This window comes from Echiichthys vipera, assembly GCF_963691815.1.
Source record: "Echiichthys vipera genome assembly, chromosome: 2".
Classification (NCBI taxonomy): domain Eukaryota; kingdom Metazoa; phylum Chordata; class Actinopteri; order Perciformes; family Trachinidae; genus Echiichthys; species Echiichthys vipera.
The window spans coordinates 7,248,956-7,273,368 of NC_139827.1; the positions used below are offsets into that span (position 1 = coordinate 7,248,956).

At 41.4% G+C, this 24,413-nt stretch overlaps 2 protein-coding genes across 3 annotated transcripts; one reads left to right on the forward strand and one right to left on the reverse strand.

Annotated features, from left to right (window-relative positions):
• Positions 1 to 41: 41 nt before the first annotated feature.
• On the forward strand, positions 42 to 13,618 carry LOC310962721 (uncharacterized protein). Its single transcript, XM_083935264.1, has 19 exons — positions 42 to 132; positions 448 to 594; positions 1,930 to 2,038; positions 2,130 to 2,223; positions 3,783 to 3,933; positions 4,062 to 4,170; positions 5,077 to 5,205; positions 5,334 to 5,396; positions 5,549 to 5,671; positions 5,794 to 5,949; positions 6,041 to 6,094; positions 7,388 to 7,605; positions 7,700 to 7,779; positions 9,474 to 9,551; positions 9,641 to 9,718; positions 9,813 to 9,917; positions 10,008 to 10,113; positions 13,292 to 13,343; positions 13,442 to 13,618. Exons 2-18 carry the CDS (start codon positions 459 to 461, stop codon positions 13,330 to 13,332), a joined length of 1,830 nt encoding a protein of 609 aa, XP_083791390.1. The 5' UTR covers positions 42 to 132; positions 448 to 458; the 3' UTR covers positions 13,333 to 13,343; positions 13,442 to 13,618.
• Positions 13,619 to 14,998: 1,380 nt separating this feature from the next.
• On the reverse strand, positions 14,999 to 23,075 carry smcr8b (Smith-Magenis syndrome chromosome region, candidate 8b). Of its 2 annotated transcripts, none has more exons than XM_083938354.1 (6): positions 22,471 to 23,075; positions 19,499 to 19,911; positions 18,400 to 19,115; positions 17,506 to 17,949; positions 16,604 to 17,102; positions 14,999 to 15,970 (listed from the first exon to the last, which is right to left on the reverse strand). In XM_083938354.1, exons 1-6 carry the CDS (start codon positions 22,648 to 22,650, stop codon positions 15,523 to 15,525), a joined length of 2,700 nt encoding a protein of 899 aa, XP_083794480.1. In that variant the 5' UTR covers positions 22,651 to 23,075; the 3' UTR covers positions 14,999 to 15,522. The 2 variants fall into 2 exon arrangements, with proteins under 2 accessions (XP_083794480.1, XP_083794479.1); XM_083938353.1 differs by having other exon boundaries at positions 16,604 to 17,105.
• Between the last annotated feature and the right edge of the window lie 1,338 nt (positions 23,076 to 24,413).

Genomic DNA, 24,413 nt, shown 5'->3' on the forward strand with positions numbered 1-24,413 from the left:
GAAGAAGAAGAAGACGGAGAAGAAGCCGAAAAAGCGACGAAGAAGAAGAACAGGCACGTCGTATCCGGTGACGGTGAGGCTCGAGAGCGCCAAAAACAACTTATTTAGTTTCGTTTAAACGGTTAAAAAAAGGTAAGACTAAGTTACTGTGTCTGTTAAAACTAAACAAGTATCAATACGCGTTTAACTGAGTCAGTTTCCGTTTACTTTGTAGTAAAACGCGACAGTTTTTATGTGTTTCAGTTCCTGCTAGCTTCTAAAAGTATGAAGAAATGACTGTAGTTCGGTCTGTTTAGGAAAGTTAAAGTCATTTTTTGTGACAAAGACACCGTAAAGTGTCTCAAAACCCGAGCAAACCAGGCTGTAAACCTTCTGAGGGTTCGTGTTTAACCAACATATTACACAAAGTAAAATATTTCCCTGTTTTGTTTTTTGTTTTTGTGTTAGACTCATTTCTGATGAGTACAACGGTGGACTCTGGAGAAATCATCATCCTCAGTGATGATGATGAAGACTGTGAAGAGGACATATCATGCAGTGAACCCTCTGTCCTCATCGTGGAGGTGGAGGATGTGAAGAAGAAGAAGAATAATGGTAACAGCTGTTTACACACAGCAGCCTGTATGTGAAGGTTATAACATGAAGTACAGAATAGACTTTAAAGATACATCTCTGACTTATTACAGCCATATACTTTTCTGTGTAAGCCTGTGAGTGTTCTCATTTGTCCAGATCAGCGTTATCCCCAAACCAATTTCAGTCAAAAGCAACTGGACTTGGTTATTTGTACGCAACCAACCAACTGGACTTGGTTATTTGTACGCAACCAACCAACTGGACTTGGTTATTTGTACGCAACTGACCAACTGGACTTGGTTATTTGTACGCAACTGACCAACTAGACTTGGTTATTTGTACGCAACTGACCAACTAGACTTGGTTATTTGTACGCAACTGACCAACTGGACTTGGTTATTTGTACGCAACTGACCAACTAGACTTGGTTATTTGTACGCAACTGACCAACTGGACTTGGTTATTTGTACGCAACTGACCAACTGGACTTGGTTATTTGTACGCAACTGATCAACTAGACTTGGTTATTGTACGCAACAGACCAACTGGACTTGGTTATTTGTACGCAACTGACCAACTGGACTTGGTTATTTGTACGCAACTGACCAACTAGACTTTGTTATTTGTACGCAACTGACCAACTGGACTTGGTTATTTGTACGCAACTGACCAACTGGACTTGGTTATTTGTACGCAACTGACCAACTGGACTTTATTTGTACGCAACAGACCAACTGGACTTGGTTATTTGTACGCAACTGACCAGCTGGACTTGGTTATTTGTACGCAACTGACCAACTGGACTTTATTTGTACGCAACAGACCAACTGGACTTGGTTATTTGTACGCAACTGACCAACTGGACTTGATTATTTGTACGCAACTGACCAACTGGACTTGGTTATTTGTACGCAACTGACCAACTGGACTTGGTTATTTGTACGCAACTGACCGACTAGACTTGGTTATTGTACGCAACTGACCGACTAGACTTGGTTATTTGTACGCAACTGACCAACTGGACTTGGTTATTTGTACGCAACTGACCAACTAGACTTGGTTATTGTACGCAACTGACCAACTGGACTTGGTTATTTGTACACAACTGACCAACTAGACTTGGTTATTTGTACGCAACTGACCAACTGGACTTGGTTATTTGTACACAACTGACCAACTGGACTTGGTTATGATATGGTCCTTTCCTGATCATAGCTGCGTACGTATGCTTCTTATTTTCTGCGTCTGAATCCTGTGAAGCACTTTGTAACTTTGTTTTCAAAGGTGCTATAAAGACACAAATCTTACTTGCTTTTATAAATAGTCACCAGCTGTTGTTCTTCCGTGTTTCAGACTGTGCTTTACCTCCCAGTGCTCTGGATGAAGACCTGGTCGTCACCTTCTCCCGCCGCGCTGAGGTGCTGCCTCACGCGCGCTACGACTGTCCCATACACACTTTTACGTGAGTAAATTGCCAAACATACTTTGTGAAATACTAATCACTTTTTGTCCCTCCCGCTATAATTACACTGCTTCTCCTCTGTCCTGCTCAGGCCAACAGATGGGGAGGTCGGCACTCCTGTGGACAGAAACCAGCTCATGTGCGATCAGTGCTTCTGTTACATCTGTGACAAGCTGGCGTCATCGGTATGTGTTGTTGACGTGGTCTGTAAACTGTATACACCGCCTCATTGACTCACTGATCTGCTACTGATCTGACTTTTAAACTCACTCAACCTTTAAAATAAAGTGGGTAGATTATTCTCCTTTCCCTGTCGGTCTTGTCAGTTGAACGAAACTGTGAACTGAGCTGTGAACTCTCCAAACTGCATCGTCACCACGAGCCACCATTAACAGATATATTTGTTTTTGTTATAACTGTTTAACTACAACAGTAAAACCTCTACAGTACAGGCCAATGCAACAACCGTGCACTGAATGCTACCTTTTGTAAAGCTTGTGTTGTTTAGTTGATGTTGACATTCAGTCTCGTGATAACTGATGAAACAGCAACAGACTCTGTTGTGAGACCATCCTGATCTCGCGAGCTCCGTTGTATTTTAGATTAGTTTGATAAAGTGTGACAGGGAAAATTTGGAGCTGTCTCCAATCTGCGTTGGTTTTAAGGCGTGTGACGCAAAGAAAAGCCACTGTTCAGTGTAAACTACATGGAAGCTTCCAGGGATGAGATGAAGCAGCTATCGAGCAAGTTTCATCAGTTAGAGAGTATTTCTTCTCTGAAAGAAGAGCAAAAAAACGCTTTTCTCTGGGGAAAAGCTGCAAATATCCTTTACCAACATGATATTTACTTTTTGAGCTTTGCCTCAACGCTCTGTTAGTACATCATAAGTTGATCTGATTGGTTGATTGATTGGTTGATTTGGCCTGTCTGTCACCAAACATAGGTGGTTGTTGTTTGGTTGAAATAAACCTTTAATTCACAGAGTAACATGTGATCAGAAACAGAAAAGACACCACACTTTTTAAAAGTCTTTTTAAACACTTCAACTTCACACTGGACAGAAACAACATAAAACTCGTTCTTACAAATCCTTAAAAACATTTAACTTGAATGTGTTAAGGTTTAGAAATTGCTAGAAATGTATGTAATATATGATGCAAAATCTACCAACATAGGTAGAGACATAGGTGGTGATAGACAGATGGTTTATCCAATCAGCAACCAGTATTTTCGCCCCTTCCCAAAACATCTCCAAACCAGTTCCCAGATGGATACACAGAGCAAATGAGAATCAGGCAAATTAATCCATCAGTGTTTCTTTTTATAATAAACATTGATTGTTTTTTAGAAGAGCCACTTTAGCGAGCTGACTTTCACAGAATTGTTGAATATGCAAGTACAGAAAACAAAATTACATTTTCAGTTTCCGGCCATATCTCTGAATTGTTCTCAACATAAATATGAACATCGTTAACTGCAAAAAGGTGATTTAAAAAAATAAAAAATATTTCTTGAGGGTCTGTTAAAATTCACTGTAGTTTTTTTTTTTATATAACTGCGTGTTCACTTTATTCAGAGATTGACCAAAAATGAAGAAAAGCAGCTTCAGTAGCAGCTGTGCTCTGGACCAAATACACACATATATTTGTAAATGAAGATCATTTAAAGTTTTTGTATTTGTTGTTAAGAGTAAAAAAATCAAACTCATTGATGGTTGATTGTTGTCCTGTGTGTTTGTGTTCAGTGTGTTATGTGGTGTCTCAGCGGTGTGTGTCACTGCAACAGCCACAAGAGGAGCGACTTCTGGAACAACCTCAGAAACAACGCGCTGCTGGGAGGACTGAAGACTTTCAACCTCACTCTGTCCGAAATAGATTCTCACCTCCGACAAGCAGGTTCTCACTCTCTCACGATTACTTGGAGGTCACGTTCACATTTCAAATACCTCACACTGAACCACTCGGTGTATTAATGTGATTACATGCGATTTCACTGCCACTGGATTTGTCTTCCTCTTGTCCAGAGACGATGCTGCACAGCTTCAGACAAGGACTCCGTGCGCTGTTCTCCGCCTACATGAAGGGACATACTGCCAAGGATTTAGGAACGAACCAGCAAGTCATCTTTTATGAGTGAGTGACGGACAAGAGCTGTGTGCATAATGTTGAAACGACACCGTTCTCTCTCTCTCTCTCTCTCTGACGATCTTCAGCCATCTACACGTCAGAGATCTGTGTCTTTAGGGTTCATCTTCATCCATGAATGTCTGTATTAAATCTCTGAGGTCATTTCCGCTCGCGTCACAAACAAGTTAAAAAGTTTTCTGAGCAGAGGGAGTCATCAAAGATACTCTAAACCACTGGTTCTCACACTTTGTTAATGACGTACCTCAGTTAAAATCAGGCTCTCAGGCCCCACCACTAAGACCAATGTTTAATTCCTTATCCCTCTGGTATTACGAAGCATTTTTAGTGTTTATAACATATTACCATCTCTCTTAACAAGATTTTAATGGAAAAAATAAAGGTGAAATAATAATTTTCCATATCTATATGTATTCCTAGAAATCTGTAATTTACTACAACTTTAAGGTGCTGGAAAAGCCTGAAAATGGACCTTGAAGGTGCTTGAATTTGACCTTGGAAGAGGTGTACGAACCCTGATTACAAAGTGTAGGATCCAGTCTTCCTGAAGCTTGACCCGCTCTAGGAAAGTGCAGCACTAACTCTCTGAAGTGCCCCTTTAACATTTCCCTTCAATAATCAGAGACAATTCAGACAATAACTGTTGAATAATAATTAGCAACTTTGTGTCTCATTTGCTGTTATTGAATTGTTGTATTTTATCAAATGCAAAAAACGAAAACGTGAGATCAGCCACTAAAGATTGCCTGCTAACACGGCGGACCAGTCGTTCTGCTGTAGACGGCGACAAACAGTATTGAGAGAGATCCAACCGTCGCTGCTTAAAATGCATGATTATAACCAAGAGTGACACTTTTCTTTTTTAAGATTAACATTTTCTTCCGTGTTTTTCAGTTACACGCCTGTGTACGAGTTTGTGTCGTCGTTCCTGAACAAAGCAGATGAAGAGAAGGACGACAAAGCAGCTGCGATCATGAGACTGGGAGCTGCTGAGGACTTTATTCAACATCATCAAGCCTCAGGGTAAACACACACACACACGCACACACACACACACACACACACACACACAAAGTGGATGAATGGTTGGTTATCTTCAGTTTTTAATTTTCTGTGTAATCATTCTCATCTGTTGGTATGATTCTCTACAGGACGTTCATCTTACCGACTCCATCGGCTAATGTTGCTCAGTCCAAACAGTCATTACTGCAGAGGTACGTACACACACACACACACACACACACTCACACACACACACACACACACACACACACACACACACACACACACAGAACCCCACGGTGTTGCCTGTTTGTAACTAATCTTTGTGTATTTACCCTCTTCTTCTGTGTTTGGGTTTTCCCAGGGTAACAGTGTCCGTGCGGAGACAGATGGTGATGGCAGATTTAACTCCAGAGTTCATCCACAAACTACAGGATTTTTACAAGAGATTAGTTTTCCCCGCTGAGCTGAAGAACATGAAGAGCAGGTGTGTGTGTTTATAAGAGCGTGTGTGTTATTTTCTTAACTATCCCCAAGGTTACACATTAAAGCATTTTTGTGTATTATTATTATTATAACTCTGCATGCGTGTGTGTGTCTGTGCTCCAGCCTGTGTGTGCGTCCTTGGGATGACGTCCTGCTGGTGTCTGTGCTGAAGGGCCAGAACGTGTCGGGTGTCCGCAAAGACAAAGGCAAGAAGGACGTCCTGATTGAACAGATCCCTGTAGTTCTACTGAGAACAGAACTACTACAGAAACAGCACAGGTACAAAACACACACACACACTCACTCTCTCTCTCTTTGATTTTACATCTGCTAATAAAACCAAACGCGGCTGTGTTCTTCCTGCCTGCAGATACAGAGAATTGTGTCGCTACCTACGAGTCGTCAAGACTGATCATTCTGGATTGTAAGTGTTTAATTATTTAACAGCATACGTTTATTTATGTTTGATTTAATTCTGTATTTAACAAGGACAGTTTAGTTGTGCTATCTTTAAATGTAAAGTAAACATAAGTTAGTGTGTCGTAAGTGTAACTGGTTAGAACTCTAAGGCGTGATGAGGTCTTAAAAAGTTTGGAAATGGTTAAAATGTATTAAATTTAACTAGGATTCCTGCGTCTGTTCTAAATTATGTGTTTTTATTTGACGTGGCTATTTAGATACAGAACTAAGGCGCATGAATGTTCAGAACACTTTTATTTATTTAAAAGAAAAGAAAGTAGTTATTACAACTGTAACCTCATCTCATCTTCAGCCGCTTATCCGGGGTCGGGTCACGGGGGCAGCAGCTTTAGCAGGGGACCCCAAACTTCCCTTTCCGGGCCACATTAACCAGCTCTAACTGGGGGATCCCGAGGCGTTCCCAGGCCAGTGTGGAGATATAATCTCTCCACCTGGTCCTGGGTCTTCCTCAAGGCCTCCTCGAAGACACTCTAAGATAAACATAGACCCAACAATTCCCCCGTAGAGTACGGTGGCAACGAAAACCTTCCCTATAACAGACAGGAACGTCAGACAGACCCAGCTCTGTGGAGGACGGACATCTGTCTGCACCGGTTAGGGAGGAAGAAAAGGAGAGAGAAAGAGAAAAAAGACCGACAGATGGACAGAGAGAGACAAAGACAGACACAGACACAAAGACAGAGACAGACACACTTCCAGTAACTATAATAATATCTATAGTAATGTGAATATGACTTATGTGTTATGGCAGTTAATAGAGCAGAATAGTAGAAACAAGCACAGCTAAGGTTATAGATTATAATGGTAGCAGGAAGCGTCATGCAGGACCACGGCAGCAGCCACCTCCACGATCAGCAGAGACCTGCGAGACGACAAAGCACAAACAACTCCGGGGAAGAAGTTGAATTAGTAACATGCATTGATGAGACATGAATGATACAGACAGAGAGGAGAGAAGCTCAGAGTATCTTCTAAGCCTGTGTGGCGCTAACCTTAATATAACGGCACACTTTGGACCGTTTCCTCCTCTCTGACGTGACTCCTTGTTGCAAGTTTCCAGCGGCGTAGACGCAGGGGTTTGACAAAAGTGTTTTGTCAGAAAAAAACAGTTCAGCCTAATAAAATAATTGTAATTGGTTTTCAGTTCCCTTCCCAATTCCTGCATAGATTTATTATTTAGACGTGACTGGTGACATCGAGTTGTTGACTTGCTGCTTGTGTTTTGTTTTCCCCGTAGCCTCCAACAGACACAAGACCTCATCCCTTTCTTCATTTGCTTGGGTGGCGACTTAACGTCTGCTGTGCAGAGTTTGTTCCACGCCCCCGCCTCCCGCTTCTCTCCAGATCTCTTCCTCTTTTATTACCGCATCTTTAAAACAGCAACGGCACCGAAGCGGGCGATCACGCAGCCATCACAGATCTTCAATTCTCATGCAGCGTGGGAGCCAATTAAAGGTCAGATGTAGCGCAATTATAGATTTCTAACTTATGACACTTTTAAAAAATAAAAAGTTTTCTTATTAGAAGTCAAACTCCCTCCTCTCTTTAGATGCTGTGCCACTGACACGTGTTGCGCTGGTGAAGTTTGCTCTCAAGGTTCAGAAGTGCTGCTCTGCCGTCTACATCGATGTAAGTTTGCACAAGGAATCTACCGTATTGTCCGCACTATAAGTCGCACCTAAAAACCTCTCAAAAGCTGACAGTGCGCCTTATAATCCGGTGCACCTTATATATGGACCAATATTGAGCCACAACAGGTCTCGCAACTACGGTGAGCAGCCGCCGACTCTATTTTCCCCCGTAGAAGAAGTAACGCGCGGTGCATGTTGAGATATATGACTGGGCGAAGCGTGCCGTTTCATTTCCATGTGTGTGTTTGTGTAAAGAGCCCAAAATGGCTCCTATTAAGAGACACGCTTTCGATGCAGAGTTTAAACTCAAGGCCATTAGTCACGCAGTAGAACACGGGAATTAGCAGCAGCCAGAGAGTTTAACATGAACCAATCAATGGTGCGGAAGTGGAGGAAGCAACAAGACGACCTCCCCTGACTGTTTTGTTGATGTTCCCTTTAGCGCAGCTCCATCTAATGGATGCATAACGTAACCCCAGCCTCGACTGTAGCGTCTATTCTATGCGCCTTATAATGTGGTGCGCCCTATAGTGTGGAAAATATGGTACATAATGTCTTTTCATTTTATGTAAGTGAATGTATGAGAATGTCTGCAGGTGGTGGCTGCGATGTGTTGATGAAGAATCTGAAAGCTGATTGGAAGATCAGACACCAAACTGTCTCCTCCTCCTAATCTTTTTTTTTTCTCCCTTCAAATCAGACTTGTGCAGGATTTTGTAACTGTAAAAACAGACTTCAGTGATGGCTTCGTCTCTGGTTTTAATAACACTGCACTGACTTCCAGGACTTGATGTTAAAGTAGTGAAAAGTTTTAATTTTGTATTTGTAACCAGGTTTAAATCATGTTTGTGATCTTGTCGTCAGCTCAGACGGATGTGATCTATTGTTGTCGCTGCTCTTATTCAGGTGTCGTTCTTCATGTGGGATTTTAGTCCAATAAGTGATGATGAATGACTTTCCACTTTTGGGAAGTGCTGTACGTACCGTAGATAAACTATGGAGTATTTATTTTATGTGTTAGGAACCTTAAAATTAGTTTTAAAGTTTTAAGGTTTTCTGAAAAGTCTGGTACGTACATAGTTGGACAGGCTAGGAGCTACACGACCTCATGTCATCTGTCAAAGCTGTGTTTATTTTAAATGCTCACAGTCACTAAAATGGCGTTGAGAGTACTGGAGTTGTGCACAGACCTGCACTTTCTAAAGTTTAAAAATATATTTTCTGCTTGTTCCTATACTAGGAATGTTTGAACTTCACTGTTTAATACTACACGGGTGTTTTCCCTTTCGACTGCTGAAAGCTTAAAAGTTCTTTGTGCTTCAATCAGGATTTATGACATCAGATATTTAGGAACCACATCCTGATTCAGACTTTACAGTGAAGCACCTGCTCTCCAGTAGTTCAACTTCTTCTAATATTTTCTGGGTTTTTAATGAAGGAGGAGCTGTAATCAAAGATTTTGATAAGATATTTCTGATGTATATACATGTTAGACATGTCTGGAGGGGATCTAGAGGAACTATTATTAGTGTCTTCCCATGCTGTTCATGCCATTGAATAGTTTGTTTGCACTTTCCTGTGTTGTTGATCATGAATGTTTTCTTTTCATTTAAAGCACATGGAGTTTGTGCATGGATGTGCTCTATAAATAACATTTTTCTTGCTTATAATGTTCCATCGGGTGTGTTTCAGTCTCAGTGTTGGACCAGTTTACTCACAGACATCAACACACTCCTCCCTCTCCCAGAACCCAGCTCAGAGTTTCTACAGGTATGGGTTTTTTTTTGTTTTGTTTATTATTTAACGGCTATATTTTCAGCGGAGATGTTTTCATTCTGTCTTTCGTGTGTGTACCTCAGGAAGCGAAGGAGGTTGTGTATTCGACACTGCACGACCACCAAGGGTCGAACATACAGATCCCACGATTCTTTCAGGAGGTGCGTTAGGATCTACACACGTACACTCAAATCAGTGGATATTACGTGCGGTAAATGTAATGAATTGTCAATAACCTTGTGTTTGTGTTCACAGGTGTACCCAGATCAGGCCTTGTTGCTGTTGGTAACAGGGGCTTTAGATTTGAGGATCCGCGATGCACCTCTGAGTCCAGCCCTCCCTGTGCTCAACACGTTTAAGGTGATCTCCTGATATCACATCCTGTCTGCAGACCCCTCCCCCTGAAGCTGAAATGAGGATCTTTTGTCTAACAACATCTCTGTCCCTCAGGAGAATCCGTGGGCTCTCGGGTGGCTGTGGCTCAGTCTGTCCTCCGGCTCGGACCGGCTCGGCTCCTTCTTAGAGGAGATCTCTCAGGAGATGAAAAACACAACAGGTGTGTGGGCGTCTTCTCTTGATAATGAATCAAAGCACTGAACCCTAATGGGAGCATCCTAGTGTAGGGGTTGAATCATAGAAATAGGTAGAGTTTATCAGTAGGACAGCACTCAGATTAAAAGCAAAGACGTTGGGTTCTTGTCAACTAACAGAGGGAACAAGTGTTTCCACCCTTTGATGACATCTAGTGGCAACATGTAGAAACTGCACCGACCTTCAGCCCCTGTGGTCTGTGGCACAGTCAGCATCACTGCCCCCTCAAGGCCTCAACAGGCCTCCAATGAAAAGTCTGTGGCTGAATTCACTCAGTCGCAGACAGCTACAGTGATTGTGTTCTTTAACCCCCTAATGTAGCACAGGTAAACCTTAGATTTCACAGTTATTGTTCTTGTCAGATCGTTGTTATAGGCAAACTTAGAGGCAGCTTCATGTCACGGAGAAAAGAGAGAAGAGGTAATGAGCTTTGTGATGGGGCATGTTGCAGGAAACAGTCAGCTGTTACACAAACTCCTGGGAAGTTAAGTGCTTGTGTTTCGTATTTTACTCTCAATGTTTTAAAACTTTCTTGTGGCAGTGATAGAGGCAGGATGTTGTACGGGACTCTCACACCGCCCCCAAACACACTGACGTGGGTCATCGCTGGTTACATGATCGCTCCACCGTCGTGTTGCGATTCTCCAAATGTTGAATTGGTCTCAAATTTTGGCGCCACAGCCTTAACGCACTACCCCCATTCAAAATGAACGGAAAGACTTGCGTATTGCAGACCGCAGAAGGCTGTGTGAATGGACTCTTACAACGGCAGAACCTAGGACCGAGTCATGACCTCTGCAGTTTTTGTAGTTGTGTAAAAATCTACAAACATGCAGCACTTTTGAGATTAGTCTGGAGAATATTCTGGACATGTTTTGGATTGTTGCTATAATAATAAACATACGTTTGCATAAAGCAAGCATATTTGTTCACTCCCATATTGATAAGAGTATTAAAAACTTAAGGAAAAGTCCCTTTAAGTTACATTTAGAACAGATAAAAGTGTGTTAATTTGCAGTTAATAGCGAGTTAACTACGGGCAATCATACAATTAAATATTTTAATCGAGTCACAGCCCTACTATTTATCTATTTATCTATCTACCATTACCGCAACTAAACTGCTGCCCTCTGCAGAGATGAAAGAGATTTGTATCACGTCACTTCTGTGCTCGTGGTCTCCATGTGCGTCCTTGTGCATGTGCCGATGAAGCACGAGATACAAACACAAGTACGAGTTCATCAAAACACTTCTCTACAGCGCCTTTAAGTCAATCTGACATTTTATTTATAGGGTCAGTTCATTACAGACGTTAACTCAGAGCACTTTCCATACAGAGGAGGTCTAGACTTACTCTATGATTTACCTGAGAACCAACTATTCCCCCATGAGCAACGGTGCCGAAGAAAAACTTCCTTTTTAAAAGGTCAGAAGCCTCAAACAGAATCTGCCCCTCGGCGGGCGACCATCTGCCCCTCACCGGTTCAGAAACGCTTCACTGCGTCTGTAAACATGCAACACGTGTTGTGTGCAGAAACCAAACTGCCCTGAGGTACAACAGCAACAAAACAGTCTGTCTTTGTTTCTCTCTCTGTCAGATGGGGATAATTTGTTACCCCTTCTTCGCACCATGGTACCCACTCAGTCTTCTTCGGCAGAGTACTGGGACCAGTGAGTCATGTTTAATTTATAACTTGCTGCAACAAAGAAGCACCCCACAACCCTTTTAAGCTAGAGAAGATCAGATTAGATTCCCTATTTCCTCTTTTTAGTAGAAAAGTTAGTTAAAGGCTGTGGATCTGATGTGTTGCCTTGTTTTCCACATGTCCTCTCCTGCTTCGGTGGTGATCAGCACCTACTGTAAGTATCTCCGTCACATGTGGAGATCCTTCAGGATGCGTGTGCGTCAGTTTAACCTCCTGTGTGTCCCCCTCGTGTAGGCAGCCCAGTGGATTTTAGGCTCTACTCCTCCCAAGTGAAGGCGCCGTCGCAGTGTCAGCTGTAAGTCTCACAACTCAGCTGTTCCTTCCTCTGGGTCTTTTTGTTGTTGTTGTTTCAGAATAAAAAAACAATGACACTGCAAAGCTATAACCACCATGATATGTTGTGGCATTCAGGGCTTCATGATGAAGATCAACAGCCACAGCCATTGTCTAAAAACGGCTGGTGCCCGCAGTCGTTCTTGAACGAAATTAATTGTCTCCATGGCTTCTTTGATGAGTGTATTTGCCTAAAAAGAGCCTGGGTTGATTTTACACCGGATGTCCCTTTAAGGTTAATTGGTGGTGTTGCTGATCAAGGAAAGGAGCAAACCGTTTTCAACTGTGCTCAAGCTTTTTGTCTGTTTATTTTTTTGTATGTGAACAAGTGATAATTATGTGGCTTCAAACACAAAGGAAGTTTTTGGTGGTTATTTGCGAAAGTACACGTCAAAACAAACACTCAGCATCCAGTAGTGATCAAGGAAAGGATTAGTCACTAGAAGTGTGTTGCCTTCAGGAGATGACGGTCCTTGAGAGAGTTTCAGGGAATGGGGAAGAGTTTATTTCCACAATGTGAGCAAGAGTCATAAGCATTTCTAACAACCCAAATCTTTTCGGACTGAGGTCCCTAAAGTGAAATCGTATTAAATGGAGGTCCGTGTCCTGATGTGTATTGATTTAGGAGGTCATTGACATACAAAAGGTTGAGAACTACTTCTACTGTAACTATTGTTTAATAGTCGGTTGATCAGTGTGTCGCAAATCGTTGCTGTCGGGCAGAAACCTTCATGTCCAAAACCAACAGTTTACATGAATGTGAGGTTTTGCTGATAGTTGAGAATCCAATGGTGTTACAAGATTTAGTCACAAGCTCTTCTCTTAACACTTCTCGTTGGTTAAAACTTTATAAAACCCACGCACAGATGTGTGGCACTGATTTTCGTATATATGGATATACGAGGTTTCCCAGCAGACAGCGTCAAAATGTGAAAGGTTAGAACAAGTTTGGCTTTTTTAACTTAGCAAATGACAAAAAGTTGACTCACTGAAAATAAATTGAACAATTAGGATTATTCAGTTAAATAATTAATTGGCTAATCATCTTTGCACTGGTACTGACAGACTTTGAAGGGGTCTGATAGTGTTTTTGTCTCCCCTCAGGGCTGATCATCTCTCCCATTACTAGCTCCATTTGCACATAAACAACCAAACCGTAAGTGTTGCATCGCAAACGTACATTTGCTATAAAGCCTCTTATTAAACAACACCTCACGTGTGTATTCGTGTTAATATATTTTGTTCTTTTCACAGCTGGTTCCACACTGGTGTTGCTGTCAAACACTTGAGTTTGCTGCAGCCTCTCCTCTTGAGTCGAGAGCGGCTGACACATGTGTCGACGTCTTTACGCAGACGTCAGAACGCACCTGGACAGACCAGGTGTCAACAGACTAACACATCATCATTTAACATTACAGAGACACTTTATGTTGCTTCGTGTATCAGTTCGGTGCGTCTAACAAAACTAGATACACTATTGTCTTTATTGAGAGCTGCCTACGTTAATGACTGGAATGTTTGTTTTTCAGTTTTGCTCATAAGAGGAAATCATGATCTGTTGTTAAATAAACACATTTTCTTTTCTTGCATGACACTTTGGCTAAATTATAAAAAAAAAAAATGAAAATAATGGTGTTGGCTGCTGAATTATTGCTGATTGTTGCTTGATTTGGACTCACAATGTGAAATATACGGTTTTATTTTCAGAGTAAATGTACCAACGCTAAAAAATCGGCTCATATTTTTATCAATAAAATAACAAACAAAAGTACAGCGTTCAACAGAAGGAGGCTGTTGCTCTGTCATCAGCTGCAGTTTAGAGTTTAAGTTTTTAAAGCTGTTGTCTGGAACAAATCAACTTGTCTAATTAATAGATTGATAATGTTCATTAATGACATTACGACAATGGACTTCCAACCACTCAAAGTGCTTTTACACGACCTACTCCATTAATATTGGCAGCAAACAACTATTTCATATGTAAAGACAAAGAGGAGTAATGGCGTCCTGAGGGGAGAATGAAGCCACTCTCCTGTCTGAGTTTTGTTTCTGTAGTGAAAGGTCGTCCAGCCTTGCGTGTATGTGGCCACAAGAAACGTTTGTATTTCACATTTTGAGGAATGGCATATGAGAGCAATTTGGAGGCAATCCCATCTTTTAGTTTAATTTATTTTCCTGTTTATGATCTGGCGTTCATTAGAAGTGGTGATCCAGCATCTACTCTGCTTGCCATCATTAACATTTTGTTTCACATGGATTTCTCACAAAGACAGTTGTGAGAAAAAACAGCCTCAGATCGAGCTGAAGGAACAAATAATGTTTCTCCCTCTGAATCCAGTGTCAGTCACACCGAGACTCACACGAGGAATATGTTGTGTACTAAAATCGGCAACTAGCAGCCATGGTAAGTGTCGTAAGCGTTATTTGTTTCTGTTTGTCAGCTTGTAACTGTCTGGTTGACCGCTGTGATGATAGTGTGTTTTCTTGTTCTTGAGGTTTCAGATTTCTTTGGTGGTGTTGTGTTGAAGTCGTTCTCCCGTCGAATAGTGTTTCACATATTAGACAGTGATTGGGTTACGGATTAGTGACGAAGCAACTAAAGCTTGTGTTTGAATTTCAGAAGTGCACAGACCTCTCCTTCAAGAGAGGAACGTGAAGAAATGTGCTCGGATAAGTCACTAGAGTCAGTGTCAGACATTTTTAAGGACGGAAACAGAAGAAACATGTTTTTGAGTGGTGAGCAGTCTTTTAAAAACTTTGCTTTATTTGAACCAGACTGAACCCGTTCTACACTGCAGGTTATCTGGTTTAAATGTGAAATGTCAGAGCAACAGTCTAGTTACATTCAAAGGAGTCTATAAAATATATAATATATTTACCAGTCCATGTAGTTCTGGACCAGTGAGATCCACAAGCAACTACACCATGCTGGTTTAACAGTAATCTCTGATCTGTGGCGTGCTTAAATAGTACAGTGTTCACGTGTGGCTCAATAATCACAGAGTCCACGCGATACAGTAATAATAAACCTTCTACTGTAAATAAAACACATTACAGTAAAAGTACTTCATCTGAGGAGGCTGCCTGCATGTAAAAGTCTTTGGTGCCAGTGAGGCATTATTGCATTTATCTCCAGTAGTCCAGAGATCGGTGACCCACAGCTTCATGGAGTGAGAATCATGCATACACACTAATATTTAGCACTGCAGATAAAAACACAAGTGTGATTATAACACAGCTCTGCATTAATCAACATTACAGAGAAACCAGTGCATTCAGTTGTAGGTATTATGATTTATCTGTATCACTAGTCAGTTGTTTTGTCCATCCAGTGTTTATGCAGCATATGTATTTCTGTGCAGCTGCATTGAGTTGTAAGAGAATCTTAAAACCGGGGGTCCACGTCCTGCGTAGCGCTGTTTGATGAGGTCACACAGGAAGTGCATCACTCTCATATCGTACTCACTGCTGCAGAATCCTGGTGTGAACAGGAGGTCCTCCCCTCCAGTGCCATCGTTCCCTTCAGCTGCGTTTGTATGCTGTGAAGCACGATTAAACGTGTAAAGCAGCGCCTGGTTGGACATTGCTGTCAGGCAGCTCTCCAAGTGCAGCAGGTAGGTGAGGCCTCGGCTGATGCTGGTGTGTGGATCAGCCAGTCTGCCGATGAGTGAGCCGGAGTATGACGGACAGCGCAGCGTCCTCTGGTCCAGGTCCAACAGCGCCAAATAACGGCTGTAGCGAGTCAGAGAGTGAAGAATGCTGACTGAAGAGCTGGAGGAGGATCTGGTCAAAAAGTAAAGGAGAGGATGTGACTGAACAGATTCGTATTCATTTGTTCTTAATATTGTCTCAAAATATCCGATTTTCTCTGCATTATGCGTAAGTCACCGAAACTATTTAACAAGGGGAGTTTTAAGAGTTCAGGGCTATGCACACTTTAACACATTTAAAGCAGCAATTAATGATTTCTTCTTTGCCACTTGGGGACGCCAACAGAACGAGATGTAAACACAGCAGACACAGGGCAACATTCATATTCATCTGGAGTCGATTTTCAATCATACATTAAATATGCTCTGTTTTGGTCTCAACTAATTCCTGAGGGAAATATCCGGCTCCTTAGCTGCTAAATCCTCCACTAAGTTCACAGCTAGTTGCTAAATCTTCCTGCTGTTTTGTGCTGAGCTGTTTGCAGTCGGTTATCAGCGCATTAAATGAAAACAGCTGCCTGCTCAGAGAAGTGTGAGAGTGAACCAAAACTTTGACCTGGGGTAGGCAGGTTATTTTTGACGCCATAATAATCTTTCATCATATTGTATTTAAAGTGTTCTGAGAGAAAACTAGACTCTGCACTTCCTCTTGGCTCCGTTTTCATGCTTCTTGAAAGTCTAAATAGTTGACTGTCTTGTGCAGTACCTGTGTATTCCTATCAGTCTCCAGGTGAGCAGGTCGGTCAGTTGAAGCGGCGAGGTCAAACAAAGCATCACAGCGTGTCCATCGGGGCCCGGAGAAGGCAGGAAGAGACTCAAAGCGTCCACTAGTTTCCTGACGAAACTCTCATCTCCTCCGATGACGACCAGCGGCCGGCCGCTCAGGAGACAAAACACAGCATGCTGGGAAAACGAGTTCTGCTTGAGGAACCTGAGGGCTCTGAGTCCAGCCTTCCTTCTCCTCCTCCTCCGGTCTGAGTGGACGTTGCTGTGGACATTTTGAGTGGGAGAGGGCGGGTCCGAGGAGCCGGTGAAGCTGGTGCAGTCGGACGCTTCGTCGACGCTCAGCAGCCTGAGAGGAGCGCAGGGCGGAGACCACCTGTCTACCTCAGCCAGGGCAACGGGAGGAGCGAAGTCGACGTGAAGGTCAGGCACTAACCGCAACGTCTGAAGTCCTTCAGACCACTGAGGCTTCGACTTCACTGCTTCTTTAACACATAACATAGTTTTATTACAAGTTAAAGGATATTTCCTATCAACCATAATTACATTTTATTCACCACCTTATTACTTTGATTCTCATCATCACTAAAAAGAAGATCAGTGGGGCAAGACAATGATCAGACCGGTTTTAAACAAACTTATTTGGAAGAGAAAACAAAGGCGAGCCGTAAACTGTTTGTTGTAAACTTCCATCATAGTTTGTACACCGGCTTCCTGGTTCAACTTTGACCTGGTGTACTTGTGCATGCAGTTTGACTATTATCAGTGTATTACCTCCATTTAGATAATGTGATATATGTTAAATATAAATTAAACATATATTCAATCACCTTCATCGGGTTTAAAATGAGGATTTGGACATGAATATTGTAGCAGATGCTTTACCTCGCAGTAGTTTGGACGTCTTCTCAGGACTGTTGTCTTGATAGCTCTTCGAACCCTCAATGACCTGCTCCTCTTCGCCTATAACTTCACCATTAACAGTCTGTTCCCTTAAGGTCTTTTCTCTGTCCCCATGACCGTCATCTTCCTGAACAGGCTCTTTGTTTTTACTCTCATTTGTGAAAGAAGTAGCATTCGATGTCTTCTCCTCATTGAGGGCATCGTCAGATTTACACTCTGTCAGTATCTCCTCCTCTTTCTCAAAGCCGTTACTCAGAGGTTGGTGCTCTGCTTCTTCCTCCGTGATGGCGGTGAGGTCGTCAGGAAAGATGGAGTCGGTGGTACTCAGTACCTCGATGCTGTCCTCGCTATTGGCTCGTCTGGCGTACGCTCGCACACGCCGGATGCTTGACTCTGCTGCGACTCGCCTGTAAGAGGTGTCCGTTTCTGGGGAAGAGAGGGAAATGTCAGCTGGTCCAGATGTGAGAGAGGCATGTTTGAAGGAATAATACTTAATGTGACTGAAGCTCGATGAGTCAGTTGATTGTTTTTGTTTTTTTTATTATCAATTAGGTGGTCATTTATTTTATAAAATGTCAAAATAGAGAGAAAACTCTCATTACAAGTCCCAAAGAGACATTTTCAAAGTTTCGGTTTTGTCTGAAAGTAAAAAAGCTTTAAAAAAAGTTTCTTTACCAAAAAAAAAGGCAAAAAATTGTTGCATGTGAAAAGCTGGAACAAGGAAATGTTCAGCATCTTTGCTTAATAAATTACTTACATTATTTATCAATTACCACGATTGTAGTTGACCACTTTTCTGTGAATCTAGTAGCCAACTAGAGACCATCTTGTGGTGGTAACTATATTCATTTTAAATAACTATAAATTGTTTTGTACCTCTGCTGTCAGATCCAGCGACGACATGCTGCGTCCGATAAGACTTCTCAGTCCCGAGCACTTCGATGCTGTCGCTGCTGCTCACACTGCCTGTCATCTCCTTGGCAATAGAGGGGTCAGGGGTCACCGTGCCAGCTTCTCCTGCCTCCATTTTGATGGGGATCTCCTCCACGCAGGAGTAGAAAGACTCCAGGCTCATCGGTTCTGACTGAAACACCGTCGCGCTCTGCAGCTCTGCCTCAGTGCTCTCTCTCCCCTCCTCATCTCCATCCTCTGGGCTCCACATCTCAAACAGGAAGTTTGTGAGCGTGAGCCTCCGGGACAACGACCCTGTGACACGAGAGGTTTGCAGCACACCCGTGTCCCCACGTAGACGGCGCTCTGTGTCAGCGAGCTGCTCCTTCATAAGTGACAAAAAGTAGGCGTTGCACAGCTCCTGCAGAGGCTTCAGATGGCGCTCAGACCTGCAGGAGGTGGAGGTGGAGAGGGAGGGACAGGGCTCAGGAGGCAGCAATGCAGTCTGATCAGTGAGGGAGTCGGCTGGGTCGTATGGCAGGAAGTCAGGCTGTTTCAGCTTCCTGTTTGGGTAAGAAGTGACCTGGCGCAGGAGGTCTCTATGAATTAAGATTGAACGCTCCACAGATTCAAGCTCTTCTGCCGCTTCTCCCCCCTCTGTGAACCCATTGGTCTCCTGTAGCAGAGTCAACCGCGTGTACCTAAAACAGTCACGGAGAGTTTATTTAGTCAGCAAAATCAGAAAGTAACTCACAACCCAACTGAAAAACAGCATTTCACGTGGGCCTGGAGTACACACATTATGTTTCCTGTAGTGTATAAAAGAGACACTACTTTTACAGTCTGGTGAGATGATAATGTACTTAACATGGTGAAGATGAAACAAGCGAGAATTTTGCTTTTTACATTTCTTAACACAGTGCACAGTGCAGTCAAAGTGTAAAAATGTGAAATTGTAACAATCCCCATCTCTAATCTGTATTAAGATAATATTGGCCAAGTAGCCAGTGGGGATGTATCAGTTCGGCTCTAATACGTGAGTGCATGTATATTTGTATTTCAGCAAAGTTAATGCTGATCTTACTCCAGCTCCTGTAATTTCCTCTGCAGCTCCATAGAAAACGCTTGTCTGTTTCCTGTCTTGAGGCTGTCGGAGGCCTGAGAGAAGCACGTCGACAGCTCAGAGAAGTTCTCCATCACTTTCTTCTGGTCTGAGCACACGTACGCCACGCAGAAGGGACGCACCATGCCCCGAGCCTCCAGGTCATACAGGGTCATGTGGTGAACGTACGCAAAGGCGTCCTCCGCCGAATCTCCCAGAACCACTTTGGAGTCCTCGCTGAAGTTGAGGCGGGGGCCGGGGGATGCAGGAGGGGTGTGGCCGGGGCCGGACGCCTGGTAGTCCACGGACATGATGCGAACAGAGAAGTGGTTGAGGTCGAATGAGCCGAGAACCCTGGGGTCGTCCGGGATCGTCAGCACAGGTTTGGGCCCAACCTGGAAACATACAGCAGAGGTTTGAGACGCAAGAAACATGAAACAATAATGATTGTTTGCCAGTAAAATATTGAAAAATCACTTTAGATTGCACTCACCACTGAGGTATAGTAAAATGTCTAATGTGTTGATTAGTGATTAATCGATAACCAAAATATTCTCTGGTTGCAGCTTCTGCATCGTGGAGATTTTTTTGTGTTTTATTATTGTAAAGTGAATCTTTTCGGGGTTTTGTACTGTTTTAAAACATCCCCTCAGCTCTGGGATATTGTGATAGACATGTTTTTCTTATATTTAATAGACAAAACTATTAATCTGTTAGTAAATTAAATATCTTTAGGTTTTGGATTGTTGGTGAAACAAAATCTTATTTTTCAAGGCGTCACCTTGAGCTCTGGAAACTTGTGATGAGCTTTTTCTCAGTCTTATCTGAAAGTCTATAGTCTAACCAATCAATTAATTAAAATAAATATATATATATTAGTTATAGTTTAGTGTTATCACTTTACTAAAAGCTCATAAAGTCATGCTAAAGAGTGTAATTGATGTTTATAAGACAGTATCAGAAACTTAGAATTTATAATCTGTTAAGACAAGTTAGCGTAGTTTTATAACTGTCTTTATTATAAATTATGTTATAATAATGTTATAACGTGCTGTGTAACCCAGAACTCAGATTATTTTGTTAAACACTGTCACTTTGACATGAAAGTATGAAGTACACCACTTATGAGATTCTTTATAAACCTTGATATAAGTTGTCGTGTATAATCATAAACGTGTTTTATTAAGCCTTATAAATACATTATAATGTCTTAATAATGTGCTTTTGATGAATTATAGACATGATCTTATTAAGTGTCACCAAAATATGTAGATATGTCTACAATGAAAATAATCGCCTGTTTGTGTAAATGTTTTCCCTTTGAATTGCATTAATATACAAATATTGTATATATTTAAAGTTACTGTTTGGTCTTAGTTTTAGTTCAGTTTGTAGTTAAGAGGGTTTATGTAATATGTTCTCTCAGGTCTCTCTTCCGAAAACAGATCATAATCTCACTGACACTTCCTAAATGTGTTATTCTCACTATCAGTTGCGACACTATTACCAGGAACAACACTGAGCTCATGTTGTTGAGAACATGCAGCCTCCACTATGTGTATCTAAAAAATAACTATTAAAAGGTGTATATAGTTATAAAAATATAAAGAAATGAAATATTCCAATATTTGTTTATTTTATGAACTTTAATTATTTGTTAAAGTTAAATACCAGAGATAATTCACTCATGTTATTGTTGTTCGGCCCTAATTATTAACCAATGTTAGTGATTGACCGAAACATCAGCGGGCCGATATTATCACCCGATATTTGCGTTTTTTAAGGCGTATCGTATCGGCCGTTATTTGTGTTTCTTAAGGCGTATCGTATCAGCCGATATTTGCGTTTCTTAAGGCGTATCGTATCAGCCGATATTTGCGTTTCTTAAGGCGTATCGTATCGGGCGATATTTGCGTTTCTTAAGGCGTATCGTATCCGCCGATATTTACATTTTTTAGGCGTATCGTATCAGCCGATATTTGCGTTTTTTAGGGCGTATCGTATCGGCCGATATTTGCGTTTTTTAGGGCGTATCGTATCAGCCGATATTTACGTTTTTTAGGCGTATCGTACAGTTTGAACGATTGGATAAGACACATTATGCAGTCAAAGGGTTTGAGTTCATTATTATGAAATTGGTACTTTGCAATGGTGCATCGCTAATAGTGATGGACGATACATCGGCCAGCTGATATTATCGGACGATATTTACGTATTTTAGTTGTGTCTGTATCGGCCGATATGGACTGCTGTGTTCAACGATAGTTTTTTCCCGGCATTATTTACAGACAGGCGTCCACATGCAGCTCCGTGTTGCTGGAGACGCCTTACTTTAAGTTCAATAAATGTTCCTTTTTTAAAATTGAGACTTGTAACATTCGTATCATCATTGTGTAATTTTTAAGTAAATTGAGGGAGCAAAAGCAGTATCGGCTGCAAATATCGGCTCAAGAAAATTGGCGGTCCTTATGTTATCATCATCTGTCGATCCCTAATCGTGGTATATTATAATAATAATTATTATTATTATTATTACTAATTAACTCTGACACTTTGCACTTTTTAAAATTGTAATACATGTCTGTTATATATAATTATTATTATTCTACACCTTATTTCCTATAATTATTGTTAATATTATTATTGTATACTATTATATTCTTCACTTCAATTTGCACAGTGATAAAAAGGAAATACCTTGTTGCTCTAAGCCATACCTACATTTACAACATTAAAGCACATAAAGCACATTTATGTGTGTTGGATAATTTAATGTTTAATCTCCTTTGCTGTCTTATCTTTATGGTGTCTTATCTGGTCTGTTTGTGTGCTGCTGTAACACCTTGTATTTCTCATTTTATTTCAACTTTACATCATAAAACTGTAAAAAAGGAGCAAAGATCACCAGCGTCACAGAACTTTAAAGCTTTTTTATCCAAATTAAAAACACACACCTGCTCTGAGAACTCAGCCACCAGGATGAAGTCTCTGTGAAACTGTGCGGAGCTGCTCCAGGGGTTGGACGGAGGTAGAAGGGGGACCGAGAGCTCTTCGGGTAGACCCTCCTGGTCCTCCTCTCCTTCCCCGAACCCCTCGGTGCGGGTGAAGGCCAGCAGGTCCGGAGACCCGATCATCTTCGGACCGTGAGGGGGTCAACCCACGGGGGACTGGTGGTGTTGGGGACGAAGCATCGCAGTGCCCCGGCGCCGCCCGGCCTTTAAGGCGTTAAGTCAGCAGTTCACACGGGACAACAACAACAACAACAACAACAACCACCGGAGAGTTGAGAACTTGTTGCGCAGTTGTTTACAAACCACGAAGTGAAAGCTAAAGATCCTCTTTTCTGCCGTTGAACAACAACAGTGACGTAAACACGCAGCCGTTTTTTTCAGGAACAGATTCAAACTTAACGGAGAAGCGAAACCTTCCCAACGGTCGGCAGTCACACGGTTAACCGCACCAACCGTTGTTACCGGGAGTTGTGTTCCTCTTTCTTGTAATTAGCGACTTTACTTTGAGCGTAAAACTTACTTGTCACGTATCTTACCGGCAAACGGAACCCTCTACACCCATATTTAGCCATGTGACAGGCGGACGCCGGGCCGGGGACGCGCCGCTGCCGCTCATGCGCTCACTCGCTGCGGCTGTTGCGAAAGCGGCAAGAAAGTCTCGAGACATGTCAGTTACAATGAGGAAGACTTCCGGTCAGCAGTTTCAAAGTAAAATACGTTTTAATCATCTGGTGGAAACAATTATTGTATATCATAAAGTATTGTTTATATATATATATTATCATTAATTTTTGTGAGTTCTTATACTCACTGTCATAAAAAGAATACTAGTCTAGTGGTAGTTCACAGAGGGGAACCCTTAGGGACTTCTGGGACTTCAGAGAAGGTCCAACAAATCAGCATTTTAAATGTCATTTAATTTATTTCAATTAATAATAATTATCTGTTTTATTAATTCTAATTTTAGCCTCATTTTTTATCAAGTTTGCTTGAGAAATGACAGTGTAAGTGACCCAAAACCTTGAAAACAGAGGTGTCCAATCAGATTTAGTTGTTGTTGTCTCTAGGCAGAGAAGGCGTCCGGCTCTCTGCTCAGAGACTGAATGCAACACAATACTATAACTTTTTAAAAACAATAATGTCATGACCGCTTAAGACTTTTTTTTACTTTTTTCGACATACAATGACACTTTTGGCTTATGTTTGGACACTTTTCTATGACTTCTCTTCTTTCTTTAATTATGCCATGACTGCTTAAGAAACGCTAGCCTATGACTGATTTAACCATTTTTTGAACATATTATATTTTGACTTTTTTCTTTGTTTTTACTTTTTCGACAAACTATATACCAGGACTTTTTTTTTTTCTAGTTTCTGGGTCATTTTAGGTCCACATTTCTATGACTTTTCCTGACTTTTTTTTTTTTTTTTTAATCATGCCATCACTGTTTTAGAAACGCTATCCTATGACTGATTTAACCTTTTTTTTTAACATATTATATTTTGACTTTCTTTTGTCTTTTTTTTCCTTTTTGACATACTATACTAGGACTTTTTTGGCTTATTTTTGAATAAACCGTTCTCTGACTTTTCAAAAAAAATTGAATTTCCCCTTGTGGGATTAATAAAGGAATTCTTCTTTTTCTTTAGGATTATTTTTATGACACTTTTCTTTGACTCTTCCTGACTTTATTCACAGGGTAACTACGCAGTATGTAAAAGTATGCAATTTAATTTGAGTCATTTCCAGGCCTGGATCACTTTGGAAAAAGGAAAAGAGTACAGAAAAATGTTTCTATTGTTTCCAAACTATTATCTCACTTTCTAAAATTAATTTATACAAATAAGAAAAACAAAGCCAATCTGTAGATGATATGAAACTAATC